The sequence below is a fragment of the Eupeodes corollae genome, chromosome 1 (assembly GCF_945859685.1).
Source record: "Eupeodes corollae chromosome 1, idEupCoro1.1, whole genome shotgun sequence".
In the NCBI taxonomy this organism is placed as follows: Eukaryota; Metazoa; Arthropoda; class Insecta; order Diptera; family Syrphidae; genus Eupeodes; species Eupeodes corollae.
This window is the reverse complement of record NC_079147.1, coordinates 210,785,002-210,804,655: the sequence shown is the minus strand read 5'-3', so window position 1 is coordinate 210,804,655 and position 19,654 is coordinate 210,785,002. Positions and strand designations below refer to the sequence as shown.

Here is a 19,654-nt window from a genome sequence, read left to right as displayed (position 1 = left end):
TAGTGACATCTATTGCAACCTAGGAGAACCTCTATTTCGATTATGATTAGTTCCACTAGGGTACAAAAGATAGCGCTACAGTCGATTTTGCATTTTTGTGACAAATTCGATCGCACTGCCGTCTGGTGGATAGTAGCGGAAGCAAAAGTTAATCGATTGCGCCTAAATTACTACCCTAAAAATTATATACTTGTTAAACGCCTAAAACTATGTCTTATTTTCCTAAAAGTATGCATTCAGTTTGCGTCATCAATGAAATCTGAGTTGATTTAGAGCAGAAATCCAAACTATGTAATTAAAAAAACATATTTAAGAAATTCAGTTTTTATTTGTATTTCTTTATTTTTGAATTTTTATTTTTAGATCGTTTGTTTATGTTTTTTTTTTTTTTTTGTTTTTAATTTTAAATAATAACTTTGAGATATTTATTTTTTTTTCCTAATTTAGGCTACCTTCTCATTTTACATACAAATTTGCAACAAATTAGATTTGTGCAATATCATATGTTCTATCCTTTCAATTTGTATGTGTTTTACACTTTCATTTTCATTCAAAAAGAAATGTTTTCAAAAAAATAAAATATACATAATTATATATTTAATATATTCATAAATTCGTTAAAACAAAACACTTGATACAATACAAAAATTTGCATAAGCATTTTTAACATTATTTTTAAATTGTTGTTTTTTTAATAGATATTAAATATTTGCATTTTTCATTGATTTTGAAATGAAAAACAAGGAAAGGAAATATTTTGGTTTTTAAATTTCTTCCGCTTGGATTTTGATTTTGAATTAAATTCTTTTTTTTTGACAATAATTTTGCTTTTTAAGCGGTTTTTTTTGTTTGTTATGTAAAAAATAAAATAAAAATAAATTTTAATTCTTTCGAATGTTTGAAATAGAAAATAAATTAAGTCAAGTGGAAAAATGTATTATTTTTTGTTTTTGTTTTTTGTTGTGTTGGAATAAAATTAAAATAACAAATTTTGTTTCCTTAAATTTACATATTAAATATTAAATAATAATATAAAGGTGTTTTTGTTTCTAATTAATTGTTTTGAGAGGAGGAAGAACAAACAAATCTTAAATCTTAAAATACACAATATACTTACAATGTATAGAGTGGATTCTTATTAGATTTTGTTGATTTTTGTTTGTTTAGTTTTTAACTTTTTTAAATTATAATTTTAATGAATTATGTTTTGTCTAGGACTTTAATTTTATAATTATTATAGCATTTTTGTTTTGTTATATTTGACTAAATATTATTTAACTGGAAAACATACACATATATCAGCAAATTGAATCAACTGATAATTGATTTTGTTTTATCGACAATCTTCTGGGAACCGATTTGGATCTGGATTTTTCATTAATACTATTTATCGTAATTCCATTTGGCGATAGTAATGCTGTATTGCAGGTGATGTTATTGTTGTTTATGGAATGGCCATCGGCATCTTCATTGGGTAAGATGCCATTTGGTATTGAACCTGCTCGCATATGCAGGCGGCCAGAGTCTAGGGACTCATCACTGGCAGGATCTAAGGAAGCAGCCGATGAGATACGGGGCAAGATACCGGCAGAAAGGGCACGTTCTGGAATAATATAAAATAGAAAGATGTTAAATAAATGGATTCAGGCGAAAACGTACAAAAACAGTATGTGGCTTGATCAAAAATTAAATTCATATACAAAACTAAAACTAATATTGTGAAAAAGAAGGGAATTTTCCCAAATAAAAGCGATACTTTTAGTTGCATAGACTTGAAGCTAAAGGTTCAATCATTCTTTGCATCGTATTTGAGCACACCAGTGCGGGAAGTGGGTAGGTACTCTCAATCAATGTAAATAAATGTTAAAAAGCAAGATGCGTGCTATTGCTATCGATTTCAAAGCATTCAAATGTTTGAAATGATTTTGTTTTTGAACAAAAGCATTTAAGCACAACTCCAGAAAAACTCACTTATTTGATTTGGGCTGTTATTTATCTCATCACTCCAAGGGAATATACGAACTTGTACTTTTGTTTCAAGGACAAAATGAAAAAAGAATTGGAAAAAATTAAGAAATTTTTAAAAAATTGAAGAAAGTCTTTCTTAAAATAAGGGTAAGGTCTGACTGACAAATCCAATGGTAAAAACTAAGAAAAGGAGAAATATAGGTCACAACAGAGAATAGGCAGGTTCAGACGACATAAGGGTCTTCTTTAAAGGAAAAATTATACCATGCGTGTTAATTGTTCAGATGTTATTAATTTCGAACTTGGAACTTAACTAACTATCTACCAAAAGAACTCCTAACACAGTTTACAAGTTTATAATAAGTTGTGTTTTGTGAAGAAAAAGTCCTTATTCCTTTTAAAATATGACAAGGAACCCTTCTACATAAAACTCAAAATAAAATTACGCTGTAAGTAATTAAATCACAGAGTTATGACGCTCAGCTTTCAGTAGAATACAGAAATATGTTCAGCTGTCATTTTGACATAAGTAGAATTGAATTGAAAGTAAGGGAGATTTTGCTTAACTAATGGCTGAATCACAAATACGCTTCACCTAACGCTTACAAGTTCAGCCATTGGAATTCAATGCATGCTATCGCAATGGAGCTTCGACCTCACGTTCTGTTTGACAATCGTAAGGAAAAGAACGTAATGTGACTCCAAACGGAAGCTCTAGTTCAATTATCTGAACATTTGCTTTGTCCGACAGCCATAACTTTCCAGTTAATTTCCAATAAAGTTGCAATAATTGGAAGGCAATTTTTTGGCAGCTGTCCTAACAGATACTAGGAACTTGCCGTCTTATGTCGTCTGAACCTGCCTACAAGCAGCCTTGATTTTAGTAAGCCATTGCTATGGAATAAAACAACCAGTCTAAGGAATTCTTTAAGGAAAAAAAGTGTTTGGAAAAGGCATAAACAGCATACAATGGGATCACCTAATGTATATTTTGAAAGAACCTAAAACTTTAAGATGCGTTGGATTTAAAAACGACATTGAATAATTGGCGACCGAGTTAGGATGAACCAAAACAAACAGTTCAAAGTTGTTGTAAAGTAGTTTTCACATGAGCGCGACCAACGAACGACGAATGAATTACAAAATGTGAGTTTATATACGTTTGAAGAGATATTTTCACACAAATTCTTAACAAAATGATATAGCAAAAAAGTTTATATTTTATTTATTATACATACTTTTACTTTTTAATATTATATATGTATTAATAAATTTAAGAAAACAAATTCATTCGTCGCCAAAAAATTATAGTTGATACGAACTGTCAAACTTTATTCGCTTTCCACATTATCAACATTCGCAAAGAATTAAATAATCGAGCGTACTTAACCTAAAAAATCATTCTTGTTTTAGTTTCGGTGGTGAATGGCTGTGGCTCCTTGTCAAACTTCATTCGCGACGAATTAAAAACTCTCATGTGAAAGAAATGTCAAAATCGACGAATATTCGTTCATTCGTTGGTCGTGCTCATGTGAATAGTGCTTAAAGGGCCTTGCACATGAGCGAACAACTAATAGACAAATAAACGTGATTTTACACCTACAAAAACACATTTCAATTTTAATAAAATTTGCATTTTGTTGTTGAAAACAAGACAATTTTGTAAAGACAATTTGGTAGTAACGAATTGCAGTGTGGTTGCTACGAACTGTCAAACTCTATTCGCCTTTCACATACTATCCACACTGAAACAAATAAATTAGGCGTGTGCCATCAACTAAGCGCTCCGAGCGCTCAGCTGAGCACTGAGATTTTTTGCGGAGATTTCTGAGACAAAAAATTCATGGATTCATTTCTCAATTTGCTTGCTCATCCAAAACAGCTGTTCAGTTGTCATTTGTCTGGTCTGTCGCGTAATTTAAAGAATTTTTAAGAAAAGAAATAATATTTAAACATTTTTATAAATTAATTAACATGAGTGAAGAAGATCAGAAAATTTTTGAGGTCGACGGGGTGCAATATCTTTTAATCGATACAGCCGAAAATATAGATGTATTGAGAACTGGTTTTGTTATCCATTTCGATAGTTTTTTTTCCAAAAGTAACAAAGAATTATCAATAGAAAAAAATAATAAATTCAAATCAAAAACTACAATTAACAACTTAAGTTTTTGACAGCTTATGTTTGTACGGACATTCTTGTCCCACAAAACGATTCTGCCTCCGTCAATCGGACATTGAGAGCTCACTGAGCGCTCAGTTGATGATACACGCCTAATTGTTCGCGCTCAACTTAACTTCAAAATTATAACACTATTGTTTTGTTTGTTGAAAAGGGTAATTATAAATTCACAATTCGTTGCTGTCTGCGAATAGAAATAAAACTCGTGTGAAAAAAATATGGCAATATTTACAGCTCGCAGTTCGCAGTTCTTAGCTCTGTACAAGATGCTTAAGGGGCCATTTATCCATATCCATTACTTAAATTTGAAACAAGATCGATCTAAAATGTTTTACTGATGAGCGTATAAAGCAATCAGTAAATTTACGTAATTAAATTGTTGTTTTCTTTCGATCATAACATCGAGCTTCGTGCCTCAGACAATTTTTTTTTACTGTTACTTTCATCAGTAAAATTTTTAATGATGTGATCGGAACAGTACAAAATTGGAACACCAACAGTAAAACGAAATGGATTTTTGTTTGCCTTTTGGCAGTCAGCTGTTCAGTAAAATTAAATTTCTTCATTGTTTCTCATTGAAAAAATCCTTGAATATAGGATTCATCTTATTGCATCAATCTTTTGCTAGAAATAAATCTGTAATATGTTCAAAAACTGAAAACAAAAATGTTACTGATGGGTTTTACTGATAGCTATTACCGGCCCCTAGAAAAGAACAGAATCTTGAGTTCATCAAACTTATCTTATTCAAAATAGCAATATGAATGAAAATATCAAAATAGTCTGAGTAATGAAGTTTCATTAATCTTTTGGTGAAAAGTTCGAAAATGTAAAACAAACATTTTACTGACGTATTTTACTAATCGCTATAAACGGCTTAAGTAAACTAGATTTGAGTTCAAATGATACGTAAATGCACATTTTTAAACTAATAAACATTAAAATACATAATTTCAATATTTTGACAGCTATCCTTTCCCTATTCTATCGCTCGGCCTTTAAAAAGTTTTATTTTAAAAAAAAGTAAGACTCACCTAATCCCGTTTTGCTGTTTTTACTAAATTCAGCCTTAACTTCATCCAGTTGCCTTGAGCTACACAACGGTGTATCCACATCGTATGTGTTATTAAACAGAGTATAATCGACCTCATACTCTCCGGTTTCCTTGCGGAAGGACACAACGTTTACAAAACGATGTCCCCATAGTATTTCCGATGGTAGGTAACTCGAACGTGCCTGCGTTGTCATACCAGTAGACTCAATTACACCTTCTGCAAAACAAAATCAGAAAATCCATAATTAGCCAGAAGCTCTTTAAATCACGCCGAAAAAGAAAATGGTTAACAAATATTTACCCAACATAACGACAACTTCGAAACGTTCCTTTAGCATGTCCGATGCGGACAATGTATACAAAGGGCTCTTCCTATCGATTTTATGTACAATTGTTGTTGGCCAGATGAACATGAGTCTATCCTCACCACCGTCAGCCCCCACTGTCAGTTCCTGCTGATAGAAAGGCATAATTTCTCCCTCTTTTGTCACCTGGATAATTAAAAGAATGACGAAAAATTCGAACAATCATACAAAATCAAATCTATTTACCTTCTTGCGAATTATTTGCGCTCGAACATGTGCCTCAATGATATGACTCTTCCGCATGTCACCCACACGGAACATCAGACACGGCACTCCATCCCTATGACAGATGACCGCATTCCGCGAGAACAACAACGTCTGTGCGCGTTTCTTTGGCCTCGAAAGCTTCGCAAAAACAATACCGACCATAAATGCTTGAATGAAAACTCCCATAATGCACTGGAAGCACATTGTAAAAATGGCCTCGGGACATTCCTCCGTCACAAATCGATTACCATAACCGATTGTGTGTTGCGTTTCTATGGAATACAAGAACGCCGATGTGAGACTTCTGATCTCTGTGACGCACATTGTGAAGTTCATGTGTTCGGCAGCTTCTGCATCCCTCTCGCGCAAATGAATGTACTCGAGATCACCGTGTGCGTATGCTATCGTCCACCATACAAAACCGAACGCCGTCCAGGATAATAGAAAACTGAGAGCGAATACCAGCAGGGTCCAGCGCCACTGTGCGTCCACTAACGTTGTGAATATATCCTTACAAAGAAGAGAGAGATTCTGAATGATAACTTAGAATTCTTCCAGTAACTGCCCACATCCAGTGAACCTCCATAGAGATATTTACATAGGATTGTCATATAATTCTTGACACATAATTTTGTACATACATATAAAGAACAATATAGACACCAACGAGACTTTTTGGGGGTAAGACAAGCACTTATGTGTATATGATTTGAATCTACATTTTAATCTACTTTTCGGATTGGTGTATTAATTTTAACGCACGTTAAATGATACAAATTCAATACGTTCTATAATCGATATTCTGAACTCTATATTAAAAAATATATGTTTGTCAGCTGTGGAAAATTGTGGAACGTATTCATCTTTCATTTTATGTGGAATCATGACACATTATTTGAAATGAGCTTCGTGAAAACAAAAGCGACTGTATGAGATTGCAAGTGAAACCACGAAATGATTCACAAACAAATATTCTACCGTTTAGAAAATGTTTGATGTTCAACCTACGATAACAAATGAAAATGACACATGTCACAGCGAAACTTATTTTGTACGTTCCATCTTTTTTTGCAAAATATTTGAACGTGAAAAAGAAACATACAAAAATTATAGCTAGGAAATATTGTGGAAGGTATCCAATATCGATTTCACTAGTCTTATTCTTCGAAATTGACAGACGTGACAAATTTAGATACCTAAGTAAAATACTACATGTGGGACTGGGAGCTTTTTATTAACTTCTTGTTATAATAAAAACAGAATTTTCATTCATAAAAATTAATATTTTTTACTTTTCATAATGAGGAACTTCTTAAATTAAATAAGGCATCAGTTATAGCTATCATTGAAAACAAACATTGGATTTTTTGACAGGTCGTTCATAGTTAGTATTAAAAAGTGCTGTCATTGAAAAAAAATTCATGGTGGAAATTCACTGAAAAATTTGTACTGACAGAAATCTATTATTGAAATTGTGTGAAATTGGAACACAAATCAGTGGAACGATCACTTTCAACATACATAGAAGTATCAGCTGTTCAGGAAAAAGAATTTCCGTCCGAAAAATAGAAAAATATATTTTTAGAGAAAAATAACTGCGTAATTACTCTTTTACACCAAGGGAAACATCGTCAAATATCGATTCAAAAATGTTTCCGGATCGATTTCAATGAAAGCTATAACTGGCGCCTAAGTACTCCAAATTGAACAGTTTAATAATAAAATAGACTAATTTAATGAAATTCTGTTGGAAGAGAAAATAGAAGTGCTTGAAATTCATAGATTTTTGTTAAATGAATTTTATAAGAAAACTCCTTGAATGAAATTGATCTTGACGATGCATTTTATATTAGACATGTTGGTAACATATACTTAGTGCAATAATACAAGTACTAATCAATTTTAATTAAATTTGTATACTTGGTATCACTGGCGTTAGCAATAAAGTATATGCTAGGGTTGTACAAAAATGCAATTATTATAAATTATTTATTGAATTCAACTTAAAGATTGCTTTCAACCTTAAGATTGGGACTTCGATATTTGCAATCGACAATCATTTTACCTTAAACATCTGTAATAATTTGTTCTCTAATCATTTGACTAAAATCAATTGACTGAAATTTAACTACACAAAATATTCTAAATCGGCCCATACACCAATTTTCGGTTTCAGACACCAAGAGATTAAAATCAAAATTTCAAAAGGGTGTAGTGAAAGTTCCCGTAAGAATGTAAAAGTATGCAAAGACTTCAAGTGAATCCAAAAAATGCATGAAGTCGTTGAAGACAAAAATTAGATCATTTTTTCAATGATAGGTGATTCCAAAATTTGAAGTTCAAATCTTTAGGTAAAATTAATGAATGCAATTTTAATATAAAAGATTGCATTCTTTTACAAGTCTGGCATATCCTACATTAAATGTCAATTCTTTCATTTATTTGCAGGGTTCTCTTCAGAAGTTTTATTTTTCTCTATAACTAAAATGTTAATCCAAACGGAGGTCGAAATGTACAGGATTTTTCTCATTTTCGAATTTGTAGGTAAGCGACCCTTACGCCATAACGATTTTGGTTTTATCTTTGAATAAAAAAGTAAAAAAAAATGATGGTGAAACTTTGATCTCTATTTATTGCCAACATCTCATAACCAGTTTTTGTTATAAGTTAATGTGAGAAAATAGCAAACAACGTTTTTGGGTCGTATTTTGAGTCTAGTACAGATGAAGCACAAATAAGTATAAATATCACACAAACACGCCCTTAATTGTTGTTTCTTTTAGCACTGCCTAATTTTTTTTCTGAATACTTATATATGTCGTAGTACCCTTGGCATGATGGTTAATGCGTTGGACTGTCATGCGAGAGGTCTTGGGTTAGATCCCTGCCTGTGCCACATAAAGTTTTTATTCACGGGTACTGCCTCTTGCGGGGAATTAAGAAATTCTGCAAGAGTATTTCTTGTCATGAAAAATAAGCCGTTCGGATTCGGCATATAAACTGTAGGTGCCCTCCATCCCTGCAATTACTCGCACACAGGAATGGTTGAGAGTTGTAAGTCACTAGGTCCTGGTTCTCTACGGACTGTTGCGTCACCTAATCTATTTGTTTGTTTACTGATATAAGCCAGTTTTGGTTTCCATTGTTTAAACCAATCATCACAATTTGTTTGATAGTTTGGCTAAGGCTTTCATTAAACATTGGAAAAAAATTTCTGATTTGAATAAAGCTTTTGAGGTTAGAGTTGATCATTGAAAAGAAAAATGACAGATTGGAATTCAAAGAAAGTGAAACTCTTTCAGTGGAACGGTTTTGTTCTGAATTATGTAATCAAAAATCAGCTGTTCATTCAAAAAGATATCGTCAATGAAACATTAACTGTGTTTTTTTGGCATTCTATAAATAGTATAGTATTCCCAAGAAAACGCATCGGCAGTAGCCAGATTATTGTACTTAAAAATTAGTACAACTGAAAGAAAATCTGTCAGAATAATAATACAAAAAATAAATAGAAGAAAGTTTTGTGAAAATTAAAAGTTGAAATTAACTTAGCAAACAAAGCTAACTAAAACTAATAAAATGGACAATTTTCAAAAAGAAATGTTAGGAAAACATCTGGTAAATGAGATTCTATAAAAAAAAGTTCAAACTATTTGACATAAAATACAAATTTCAAGAAGAGGGTTTGTTCGTAGACACTTACATTAACATGTGGTGTTGAAGCGAGCTTGAAAATCGCCTCAATTCTTTATATACCTGCATTGAGTTGAAATGAGCTTGATTCTTTCACACAGGTTTTTCTCCGAAATTTGTGAATGAGTTGTTTTTACAGATAATGCATTACGGTATGTTTATTTGCATGTTTATGTACAAAAAATATAGTTTTGTTTTAATCAAATTAAAAAAAATTGCACATGGAGTAGGTAGCATATTCTTATATGGTGCTAAACTATTGATTTTTCATTGTTTAACACGAATCAAACTATCTCAGTTGCACTTCATAAGAAACATCGAAACAAGATTTACATTTTAGAAAGTGCTCTCAAACTTAATCATTTTTAAATTTTCTTGTGCGGTGGAAACACCAAAAAGATTTATTTATTTAATCTAAACTGAGATAAACCTTTGGTTCAAACATAGCAAAACTAAATTATCTCTTCAATTGATTTCTCTTGCAAAATAAGCCCAGTTAGTCCATTTTCATTAACAAAAAGTCAATGGAAGACACATGATTCCAAATGCACAACTGCTCAATGAACACAATCATCGAGATACAATTGTAATATTAATCGTAGCAACATTTGAGAATGAAATCACATAAGATCCATTCAAGACTCAAATAAATGTCAAAAACCCATCCGTAGTAAGATTCTACTTTAGCTTTTATCGGTAGTATTCATACTGCGGATATTGTTTTTGTTATTCGTGCATAATCCTACTATGCTATTGATAAATTTTCCAACAAAACACGGGTATTGAAAACTAGAAGAAAAGCTTTATATTGAATAAAATATTTTTTCGTTAAGAAATCTACAACTCATCATCTTCGTTTTGACTCTATATATAGTTATATACATTAAACTTGACTCTTAAATCTCGAAACAAAATTTAAAATGATGTATATTCTTTTAACGGGCTTATTTTTGAATTCACGGAATTCACGGAATTCAGTAAATCAATCGATAAACAAATCAAAAACTAATAAAATAAAATAAAAAAAGGTAAATAACCTAAAGATTTCATACAACCTTTTAAATACATTCCATAATAAAACAAAAACGTAATACGTATTTGCGAACACCTTGTACGAAAATGTGTAACTTTAATAAAATTCGATTCAAATCATTTATGCACATTTAAACAATTTACACAAAAAAAAATGATTACAAATTTTTACACAGTATATATACATACATACAGTACATAAAAGATGTTAGTTAAATGTGTAATTTTAAAATATTATGTATTATAAAGCTATAGTTGGTTTTGGAGGATTTTTTTTTAATTTGAATTGAGCGCGGACTCTGGGTGTGGGAAGATGTTTTTGAATTTAATTGGAAAGGTTAGAACGAAAAAATTGTTAAATAAGCAAACTCACCTGTAAATACCTTCGTCTTCGTTTGGCAACATTGCCTTGAACAACATTACAGTCTCCATGTTTGAATATTACACGTTTTCTAACACGCCGGGAGGAAAAACGTGTCTGACGGTACCTAGAAATTATACAAAACAAAATACCAAATTAGTTGTTTTTATATATTTTTAAATACTGCGAGTATTGTAACTAATTGTAATGGAAAATGAAAACTGAAACGTGAATGTTTAATACCTAAGATTTATATTTTAATATTTATTTAATTGCTAGTTGGGAAAAATTTTTCATTTAAGTGCATTGAAGTGAAACGTGATGTTGATTTAGAAAAAGAACAAGAACAAGATAAATAGGCATTGTGACTAACAGAGTGTTTGGAAAATTAATTAATTTGACCTAAGATTGACGATTAGGTGGCTTGCTTTATTTACAGACACGTAGGGCATTACTCATGGATTAACAACTTTTGGAGAAATCCTCTTGAAATCCTGAAAATGTTTCCATTATAAAACCATGCTCCCTCGGTACTTTTGTGTCCAATCGGATTCTATTTACGCACTCTGCAACAATTTTTATAGTGCTTAATAACGATTGCTTGGCTGTTGACACATTTCCACACCTGTTGGCCCAATAAAATCATTTCAAGAGGTTGCCCAATTTATTTGGACTTTAATTTCTTTTCAATTTATCATCAAATTGCTTTATTTACTGACAAAACAAAATCAAATCTAACAAAATTAATTTAATTATTTTGGTACCAAATAAAACTCATTAAAAAATTGAAACAAAATCATTTTGAACTCGTTGAACTTGAAGAGATAATTTTTTAAAATTTATGAACTTGACCAATAATGATAAGTAACGTAAAATAGAAGAAGATAGCCTTGCAGAAATAAATCATCTTGGAGGGTACACATTTTGAGAGATGGAATATTGCGGGTGAAAAATAATTGAAAAATTCTTTTTTGAAAGTAATACAATTTTTGAAGGCATGTGTATTTTTAATTTGAACTTGAAATTTTCCACAAAATTAGGTATGTTACATTTATATGAATGTATGCTTAATTTTTGTAACGATGTTGGTCGTATTTTTATATTCACGATCTAGATGAGATATTGCTAACAAGATGAATGCAAAAGAAATTAATATAATAGTATTGACTATTGCCATAGAAGTTAATTTTCAACTGATAATAATTTGAAACTTAACGCCTTACCGACAATGCGAACAATTTTTACATTTTTATTACTTACTGTGTTAAATTCTAATGCTTTTCAATAAGAGATTTCATTTGAATGTCCCTCGATTTGAGCAGCGCTCAGTTTTGAAGCTGTCATTTTTTACATTTTAGAAGTAAAATCTATTCTATTACTCATAAAACGAATCGAAATTGTAAACAATGAGCAAGTTCAGACCACATAAGGGACTTGAAAGTAAGGCAAGTCTCTAGCATCTGATTGGCCAGCTGCCAACAAATTGCCTTCTAATGAAAGCGACTTCATTGGAAAGTTGACTGGAAAGTTAGTCAAGCAAAATCTCCCTAACTATCAAGTCAAGTTAACTTATGTCAAAATGACAATTGGTCATGTTATTTCATTCAACTGAAAGCTGAACTTTATTATGATTTATTTATTTTTTGGCCAACGTCATTTAATGTTTTCTGTAAAAAGCTTACTTGTAAGTTTGGAAAAGAAATAAGTAATATTTCTTCCAAAAAACACAAATTCTGATAGACTTGTAACTTGCCTCAGGAGTGTTCTGTAGACAATAATGATTTTGGTAGTTTTTGTACTATCAACTTGAAGTAAAGGTTTGTGAAGTATGGTTTTGAATTTGAAATTTATGACACTTAAAACACTAACTAGTTCCCTTGGTCAAAATTTATGTTTAAAGAATAAGGTTGACTGCAAATGAAGTCCTTTATGTTGTCTGCATCTGCCCAATCACAACAGGAAAAGTTTTTCTGACAGCGATACATTGTTCCTGCAACCTTATTTAAACTTTAATTTATTTAATGAAATAAACATCCAGTTTAATTTTAATAACGAAACCTTCATATTGGAAATAAAAATTTCATTGTAAAACATTTGGTCTAATAGAAGACAGAAGTTATCAAGTATTCCTCTTAAAGTATTGCTAGTTTTTAAAACGTACAGCTAACGGCATAAGTCGTTATTTGGTTATAGAACATTTTTGACAGTTTATATTTCTAAGTTCTCATTGATTTCAGTATTCTCAGAAATTCAACAAAATTTCTTATACAAATTTCTCACTTTTTCTGTCAAAAATTTGGAAACGGAATTCTTTTAATTTTTTTTCTTAAGCATTCTCTTATGCACAGTTAAAAAAATGATGACAAGAAATTCAAAGCTAATTTGATTACTATAGGCAACATTTTAGAAATCTTTTAACTGGTCAATTGATTAATTTGTGGGCAGGTTTTGTCAGACAAATGAAAAATATTCTTTTTGAACCTTTAATGAAAAAAAAAAATGTTAAAGATCTTTAGAATAATATGTTCACAAGATTTCCACAACATTCAATTCAATTTTATTTTAATAGGGTTTTGTATGGTCTGAATTTAAAGCCCCAAGAAAAGAAATAACAGACAAAATCCTTTAGGCTTAAATTGAGAGTTTCAATTTTGTGTGGATTGTGCATAACGTTCACAATAAATTATATTTAAATAAAGCCATCTATTGGCATTTGTTTGTCATGCGAGTAACAAATCAAGCAAATAATATGATGACTTTCTGTCAAAGGTTCGACAATAATATTTTGAAAAACAAGAAATGTTCCCCGACAGTGCTTGATTATTAATGAGGTTTTCTTTGGGTAAAATAATTAAATTTATTCTTGATCCCCTGTTTTAGCATTCCATGGACCAAAATAAATTAATTTATTTTTGATTTCAGATCAAATTTGAAGATTTGTATTTTTTGGCACATTACCCCTATTCGCATCAATACTAATACAATTAAAAAAATGTTAGCTGTGAATTTGACAGCTCTACCGCATTCGCAATTCTGGAGAGAAATCTGTGTAAACTCCATTATTCAATTGATTAGTGACTTAAGTCATCGGATAAATGACATTTTAACGTTTTTATAATTGTGTACACTCATTGGAAATATCTTCTGAATATATAATCTTCGGACGACAAAATGACACCCGACAAAACTTCGGATTGCAATAACATCAAGTTCAACTAATATGTGGATTAGTTAAAAAAACAATCAAGAAACTGTAAAGCATTTTTTTTTTGTTATATTCCACATTCAACTAATAACTAAGCGCAACATAAATTAAATTTTTGAATGCCGCTCTTATTAAAAAATTTATTTCAACCAAACTTACTTTTCCAAGTCCAATTGACTTTTCAAACCCCTAGCTCCAATTATCAACTTTAACTTCTTAAACAACATTTAATTTCTTACAAGAAACACACAATTAAAAAGGAACATTTTTCACACATTTTACAATAATTTAATGTAATGTTTAATTACTGTGCGATAAATTAAATTAAAATTTTTGTAACTCCAAAAATACCAAAATTTTTAATCAAAATCACTTAAAAAAATTTCACAAAAAATAAACTAAAAATTAAATAATATTAAAATACAAATCAAAATTAAATAATTCCCTGACTAAAGCCATGCTTAGCGTATTGCTAACTGACAGGTGACTGACAGAGAAAGAAAGAAATAGAAAACAATTGCATTACCAAAATATTAAAGCCTGCAATATCAACAAACAAAGAAAACACCATGCTCCTATTGTCATCCATTCCATTTTGTTTTGTTTTGACAGATCTTAGTATTGCTGATGCTGGATAAAAAATACAACAATAAAATCTTAAGCTGGATATCGGCTTCGAAACTTTTGCTGAATAACCGAAACAAACAACAACAGACGAGAAATGGAAAAGTAAAGTTAAAGTTGATAAAGGTTACACCACAAGTTGTGCAATGTCACTCTCAATAAAATAAAAATAAGTACAACTTTTGAAGGTATTTAACAGAATTTCTCAAATTCTTTCTTTCAAGGATGAAAGGTACGCTCGAGTCGAAAAACCATCGGATTTTATTTTAGACTGACTTTTCAAAGAACTAGAACTTGTTCTTAAATCAAATTGAAACTGATCTCAAAAGTCTCTTTAAGATGCAGAAAATTAAATTGTTATCAATTATTGTTTTGTTTTTGTTGTTCTTTTTCTGATTTCGTTTAAACTTAAAAAATGCTGCAGAGTCCCTCAGCTTCTGATAAGAAATATTTAAGAAGAAAAAACAAGCAACATCAAATGGAAGTGAAATGTTATGAAAGATCAGTGAGAATAAAAACAACAATTAAATTTAATTTGCTATATTTAATTGATTTTTTGTTTTAAATATTGCAAACTTTGGATCAAGGCTGATTAAGAAGTGATTGTGAGGTAGGTAAGTTGACCTTTGGTGAGATAAGAAACAATTGGTGAAAGTGAGTTTCAAAGGTTATTGAAAAGTAGTTTACTTACACTAATTAAAGGTCTTAAGCTTGACTCTCAAGAAAAGGTGTTACTTGATTTCAGTAATGAGCTCCAGTTCATTTTAATTTGGACATTACAAAAACAATGTTTAGCTGATATGTGTCTAGTTCCAGTTTCAGTTTTAAAGGAAACTGGATTGTTTGGATTAGTAAAAAACCTCTTAAAGCCTCACTAGTAGAAACTTGAATACGTTTTATTTATATTCCATCGAATTTTGCCAGTTGAATAAGACCGTTCAAAGCAATCAGCTTTTGGTGAGAACCGAGCAGGTCGCGTTAAATATGAATATTCAAATTAGTTCACTTAAAACACTCCTCAGGCAAGCTACAAGTCTACTACGTTTTGTATTTTGTTTTGTAAAGAAATATTAGTTATTTATTTTCCAAATTGACAAGGAACCCTTTTACAGAAAGCATTAAATAAAATTGTGCAGAAATCTAAATAAATCATAGCGTAATAAAGTTCAGGTTTTAGTTGAATGAAAACACACTATCAACTGTCATTTTGATAGAACTAGACTTGATAGTTAGAGGAGATTTTTCTTGACTTACTTTCCAGTCAACTTTTCATTAAAGTTGCCTAAATTGGAAGGCAATATTTTGGCAGCTGGCGAATCAGATACCAGAAACTTGCCTAACTTTCAAGTCTCTTATGTCGTCTGCACCTGCCTAATGTCAGTCATCACAATGATCGTGTGCCAACATTGATAGGGCAGAATTTAATACCGAAACAGAGACAGAGATAACTAAACGTCAAATTGACTTATGTCATGTCATTAGTGTGATGGCCAACGCATTAAACCTTTACGTTGACCCGTTTAAATGTGGCTTTAGAAATAGCTGATGAAAATGAATATCGAAAAGTTATTTATCTTTGAGTCAAGCACTATTCAAATTAAACCGTAAAGAAAATTATGAAAAAGAAACACATTTCCAAGAAATACGAAACTTCTGACGACAATTTGTTTTTATTATTTTTCACACAATAAAGTTCAGAACTTATTTCTATTTCTATCATAGTTAATATTTAAATTAAAAGCTTTAACCTAGGTTTTTGGAACACACAAAATATTGTATATGGTAATTTTCGTCAATATCAAACAAAACTTTATAAAGAACTTTTTACCTTCAACCTAGCCCAGGAAATACCAGGTGCCAAAATTAATTAAAGCCAATAAGTCAAAATAACACGTGTTAAAACTTTAATTTTGGTTTTTATTTGTGCAGATATAAAACAAAAATGAAATTATTAAAAATATGTTAAATTCTAAGATTTCGAAATAATGATGCCGGTTGCATCTTAAAAAGCTTTTTTAAAAAACGAGAGAAAACACGCGCTTTTAATCTCATCATTGTCGTCTTTGTGTCTCTTTGATTGCACTTTATTTATTTATTTTGTATCATAGAAGAAGTAGATGAGAACATGTTACAAAATTTGGCAAGCTCTCTATAAAAAGACACACAAAAATTCGCAATAAAATGACCACACACCATATAAACCGAAGAATGAAAGTATTTGCAATAAAATACAGTAAATCCAAGTTGATTCATGTCGGGTTTCTTTCAGCTTATTCTGAAACTTACGATCCTACTGTTTTGCTAAAGGATTCTTGATGTTTGGCTGGAAATGATTGTCTCTTTTCACCCGAATCTGTCCAGTTATCTTTCCAAAAGTCTCATTCTTAAAAATTGTACATCTAAAACAGGGAACTCTGGAGAAAAAAAACTGTCATTATTAAATTCTCGCTTTTCTACAATTTTGAAAGAGTGAAAACCGTAGTAAGGGTGATTCTACAAATAAATTATCTAAGTAAACAAAAATCGATCAGAAATCCTCAAGAAATCATTTCCGCAGAATTTTTCGGATGTTAAATCAATTTTCAATACAAAATTATCGTTAGTTGCACATATTTAATCGGCTATTACAGTTAACCTCAATTCTCGTTTTATTTTACAGGATGGCATTCAAAAAGAGCAAAACCTCTACTGAATATAACCTTTATTAGGTAAGCTTCGGCAGAACTAATGTTATAAAGATGAAAAAAACGCAATCAAAAAGAACTCATTTCGGTAGTAAGGAAAGGTATATAGGTACAAAACTCACTGGTGAATCTTTGTTAAGTATTTTCGAAAGACATTTTTCACATACAAATTATATTCACTATCCCTCGATGTCCATGGCTTTAATGAGCCTCCTTCGACTTTATTCATATTGTTTTTCATATCAAATAACTCTACGCAGTCTAATCGCACTCACTAGATAAAGAAGAATCAGAAGTCGAAGTTCTTAAAAATGCTGTATTTAAGTTTCTAACACTATAAATTGTAGACTTTTCTTTAAATTCAAAAAGCCCATTGTAAAAAGTATCAAACAAAAACTATTCTTATATATAAAACCAACTAAATTGAAAAGTTCTATAAAACAAACTGACGGGACAAACAAAAATCGAATCTCACGGAACTCTATACCCATCTCAACTTTACACAACCAAACAGCTGATTCCTCCTCAAGACAAAAACTATTTCAGATCACTGTTTCTGAGAAAGAAAACTAAAACTTTTCAGAAAATTACACTAAAAATAACTTTGCAAAAAAAAAAATCAGAATGAAGAAGATTTTCTTAAACCGATAAAAATGTCAACTGTCTGTCTCTAGGAGCAGTTTCTTTTTCTATCATACAAACGAACAAAAAAAGAAACCATTAAAAAAACGACTTTTAAAATCACTTATAAATGCGTTAGGTCAGGAACATTTAAGAAATTCTTTAAAGATTCTTAATTATTTATGACGTCATGACTCATGAAGAGAAAGTTCTTTAGTGATCGTTTTATTTAGCATTTTATTGTTTTATTTCGTTCTTCTTTTTTGTGTTATTTCACAAATAAGTAGGTGACAATTGACAAAAATGGAAGCTTTGATTGCTCGTCATTAAAGACAGATCATCATTTGAATAAATTAAATACTCGTATTCATTGAAGATGATTAAGCGAAAAGATCAGCGCTAGCGCCACATGAGATTTTATAATAAGAAACTAATAAATCTGTTAAATTGACAGGGGATGTGTTCAAAAATCGATGTAATTTTAAAAAAGCTTTGAGAATAAGAAAAAAATTGAATTCTTTTTGTGTTCATAATAATTATAGTTAGCGATTAGTTTTGAAAATAAGGACTGAATTTTGCGATATCTGATCTATATAAGTTTTTAAGATCATTTTAAGTATTTGTTTGTTGTTTTTTTTTACCAAATTTTCAACGAACATATGTTTTCAGGACAAAATTGTTATAAGAAATACTAAAATTGACCAACAGATTTTTTGACACACCTTTTATTTGTTCATTAAACAGAGTATAGCTCCTAAACAATAAAAGTTATTATGAAAGTAAAAACGCAGAAGCTTTAATTAAAATCAAATCAAATATTTTAATCAATTGATTTTCTTTTGAAACTTTAGCAGCCAAATTCGTGACGAAGTTGTGTAATAAATTTAAAACTATCACGATTAAGTTATTTTCGGTTTATCTTTGGAACTTCATTTTAAACAATATTAAGAACTCGAGCATTTTTCATATCTTATAATTTCTGTAAAACTCCGTTTAAAATTATTTTTGAGTTCTAGGTAGTTAAGATCTTGGTTGCATGGAACCGAATTCTTATGTGGTTTTTACTATGTTTGTAGAATTTCGAGGATAGTTCTGACTCAAAATTCTGAAATGTTACGAAACAAAACTGAAATATCGCTCAGTTTCCGTTGGAGCAGAAATTTTAAGTTTAAGGATTGAGTTTTGATAATCCCACTTTCTCGAAATAAAAGTTTTGTTTTCGTATTTTATTGAATTTTGTTTGAGATTGGTGGTATTTTATGTATATTATGTTTTTTGATAAATGTACACATTTTCTTATTCAATTATTCATATATTAAAGTCCTGCAATCTCGGAAACGCCATATTATGATGAATACTATTTAAAAGGTTTTTATTGAAACATTTTCTAGAATTCGTGTGTAAGATGAAAAATGCAACAATATGTTTGGCATTTTTAATTATTTCCTTAGATGCATGTCAATGTCAAAACCTTGTCTTCTAGAAACATATTTGTCTACACTTTTATGACGTCCTGTTGTCCATAGAATTATTGACTATTTTAGATTAGATATTATTTTTCGGCATTATTTTAATATCTTTTATGATTATTTGTGCAGACTCAAAAGTCGTAGTCATTGTAAACGCTAATGTACGTCCACCGAACCTTTATTTATGTA

The 19,654-nt window shown here is 30.4% G+C and overlaps 1 protein-coding gene and 1 long non-coding RNA gene across 13 annotated transcripts in view; one reads left to right on the top strand and one right to left on the bottom strand.

Moving 5' to 3' along the window:
• Positions 1-317: 317 nt before the first annotated feature.
• Positions 318-19,654, bottom strand: part of LOC129953712 (G protein-activated inward rectifier potassium channel 3) — a 125,171-nt gene continuing 105,834 nt past the window's right edge. For 2 of the 12 annotated variants that reach the window (XM_056067084.1, XM_056067088.1), the window contains 6 exons: positions 10,875-10,989; positions 5,756-6,307; positions 5,506-5,695; positions 5,185-5,421; positions 1,972-2,028; positions 318-1,603 (listed from right to left, as the gene is read on the bottom strand). In XM_056067084.1, coding sequence (XP_055923059.1) covers positions 1,299-1,603; positions 1,972-2,028; positions 5,185-5,421; positions 5,506-5,695; positions 5,756-6,307; positions 10,875-10,989 — 1,456 coding nt within the window. In that variant the 3' untranslated portion in view covers positions 318-1,298. Of the gene's footprint in view, positions 1,604-1,971; positions 2,029-5,184; positions 5,422-5,505; positions 5,696-5,755; positions 6,308-10,874; positions 10,990-14,226; positions 14,380-14,593; positions 14,733-19,654 lie in introns of those variants that run through there. The other 10 variants (XM_056067085.1, XM_056067090.1, XM_056067087.1 and 7 more) reach the window with 8 other exon arrangements.
• On the top strand, positions 14,410-14,865 carry LOC129953713 (uncharacterized). The gene is made up of 2 exons (XR_008782576.1): positions 14,410-14,550; positions 14,680-14,865. It is a non-coding gene; the product is annotated as an uncharacterized LOC129953713 (long non-coding RNA).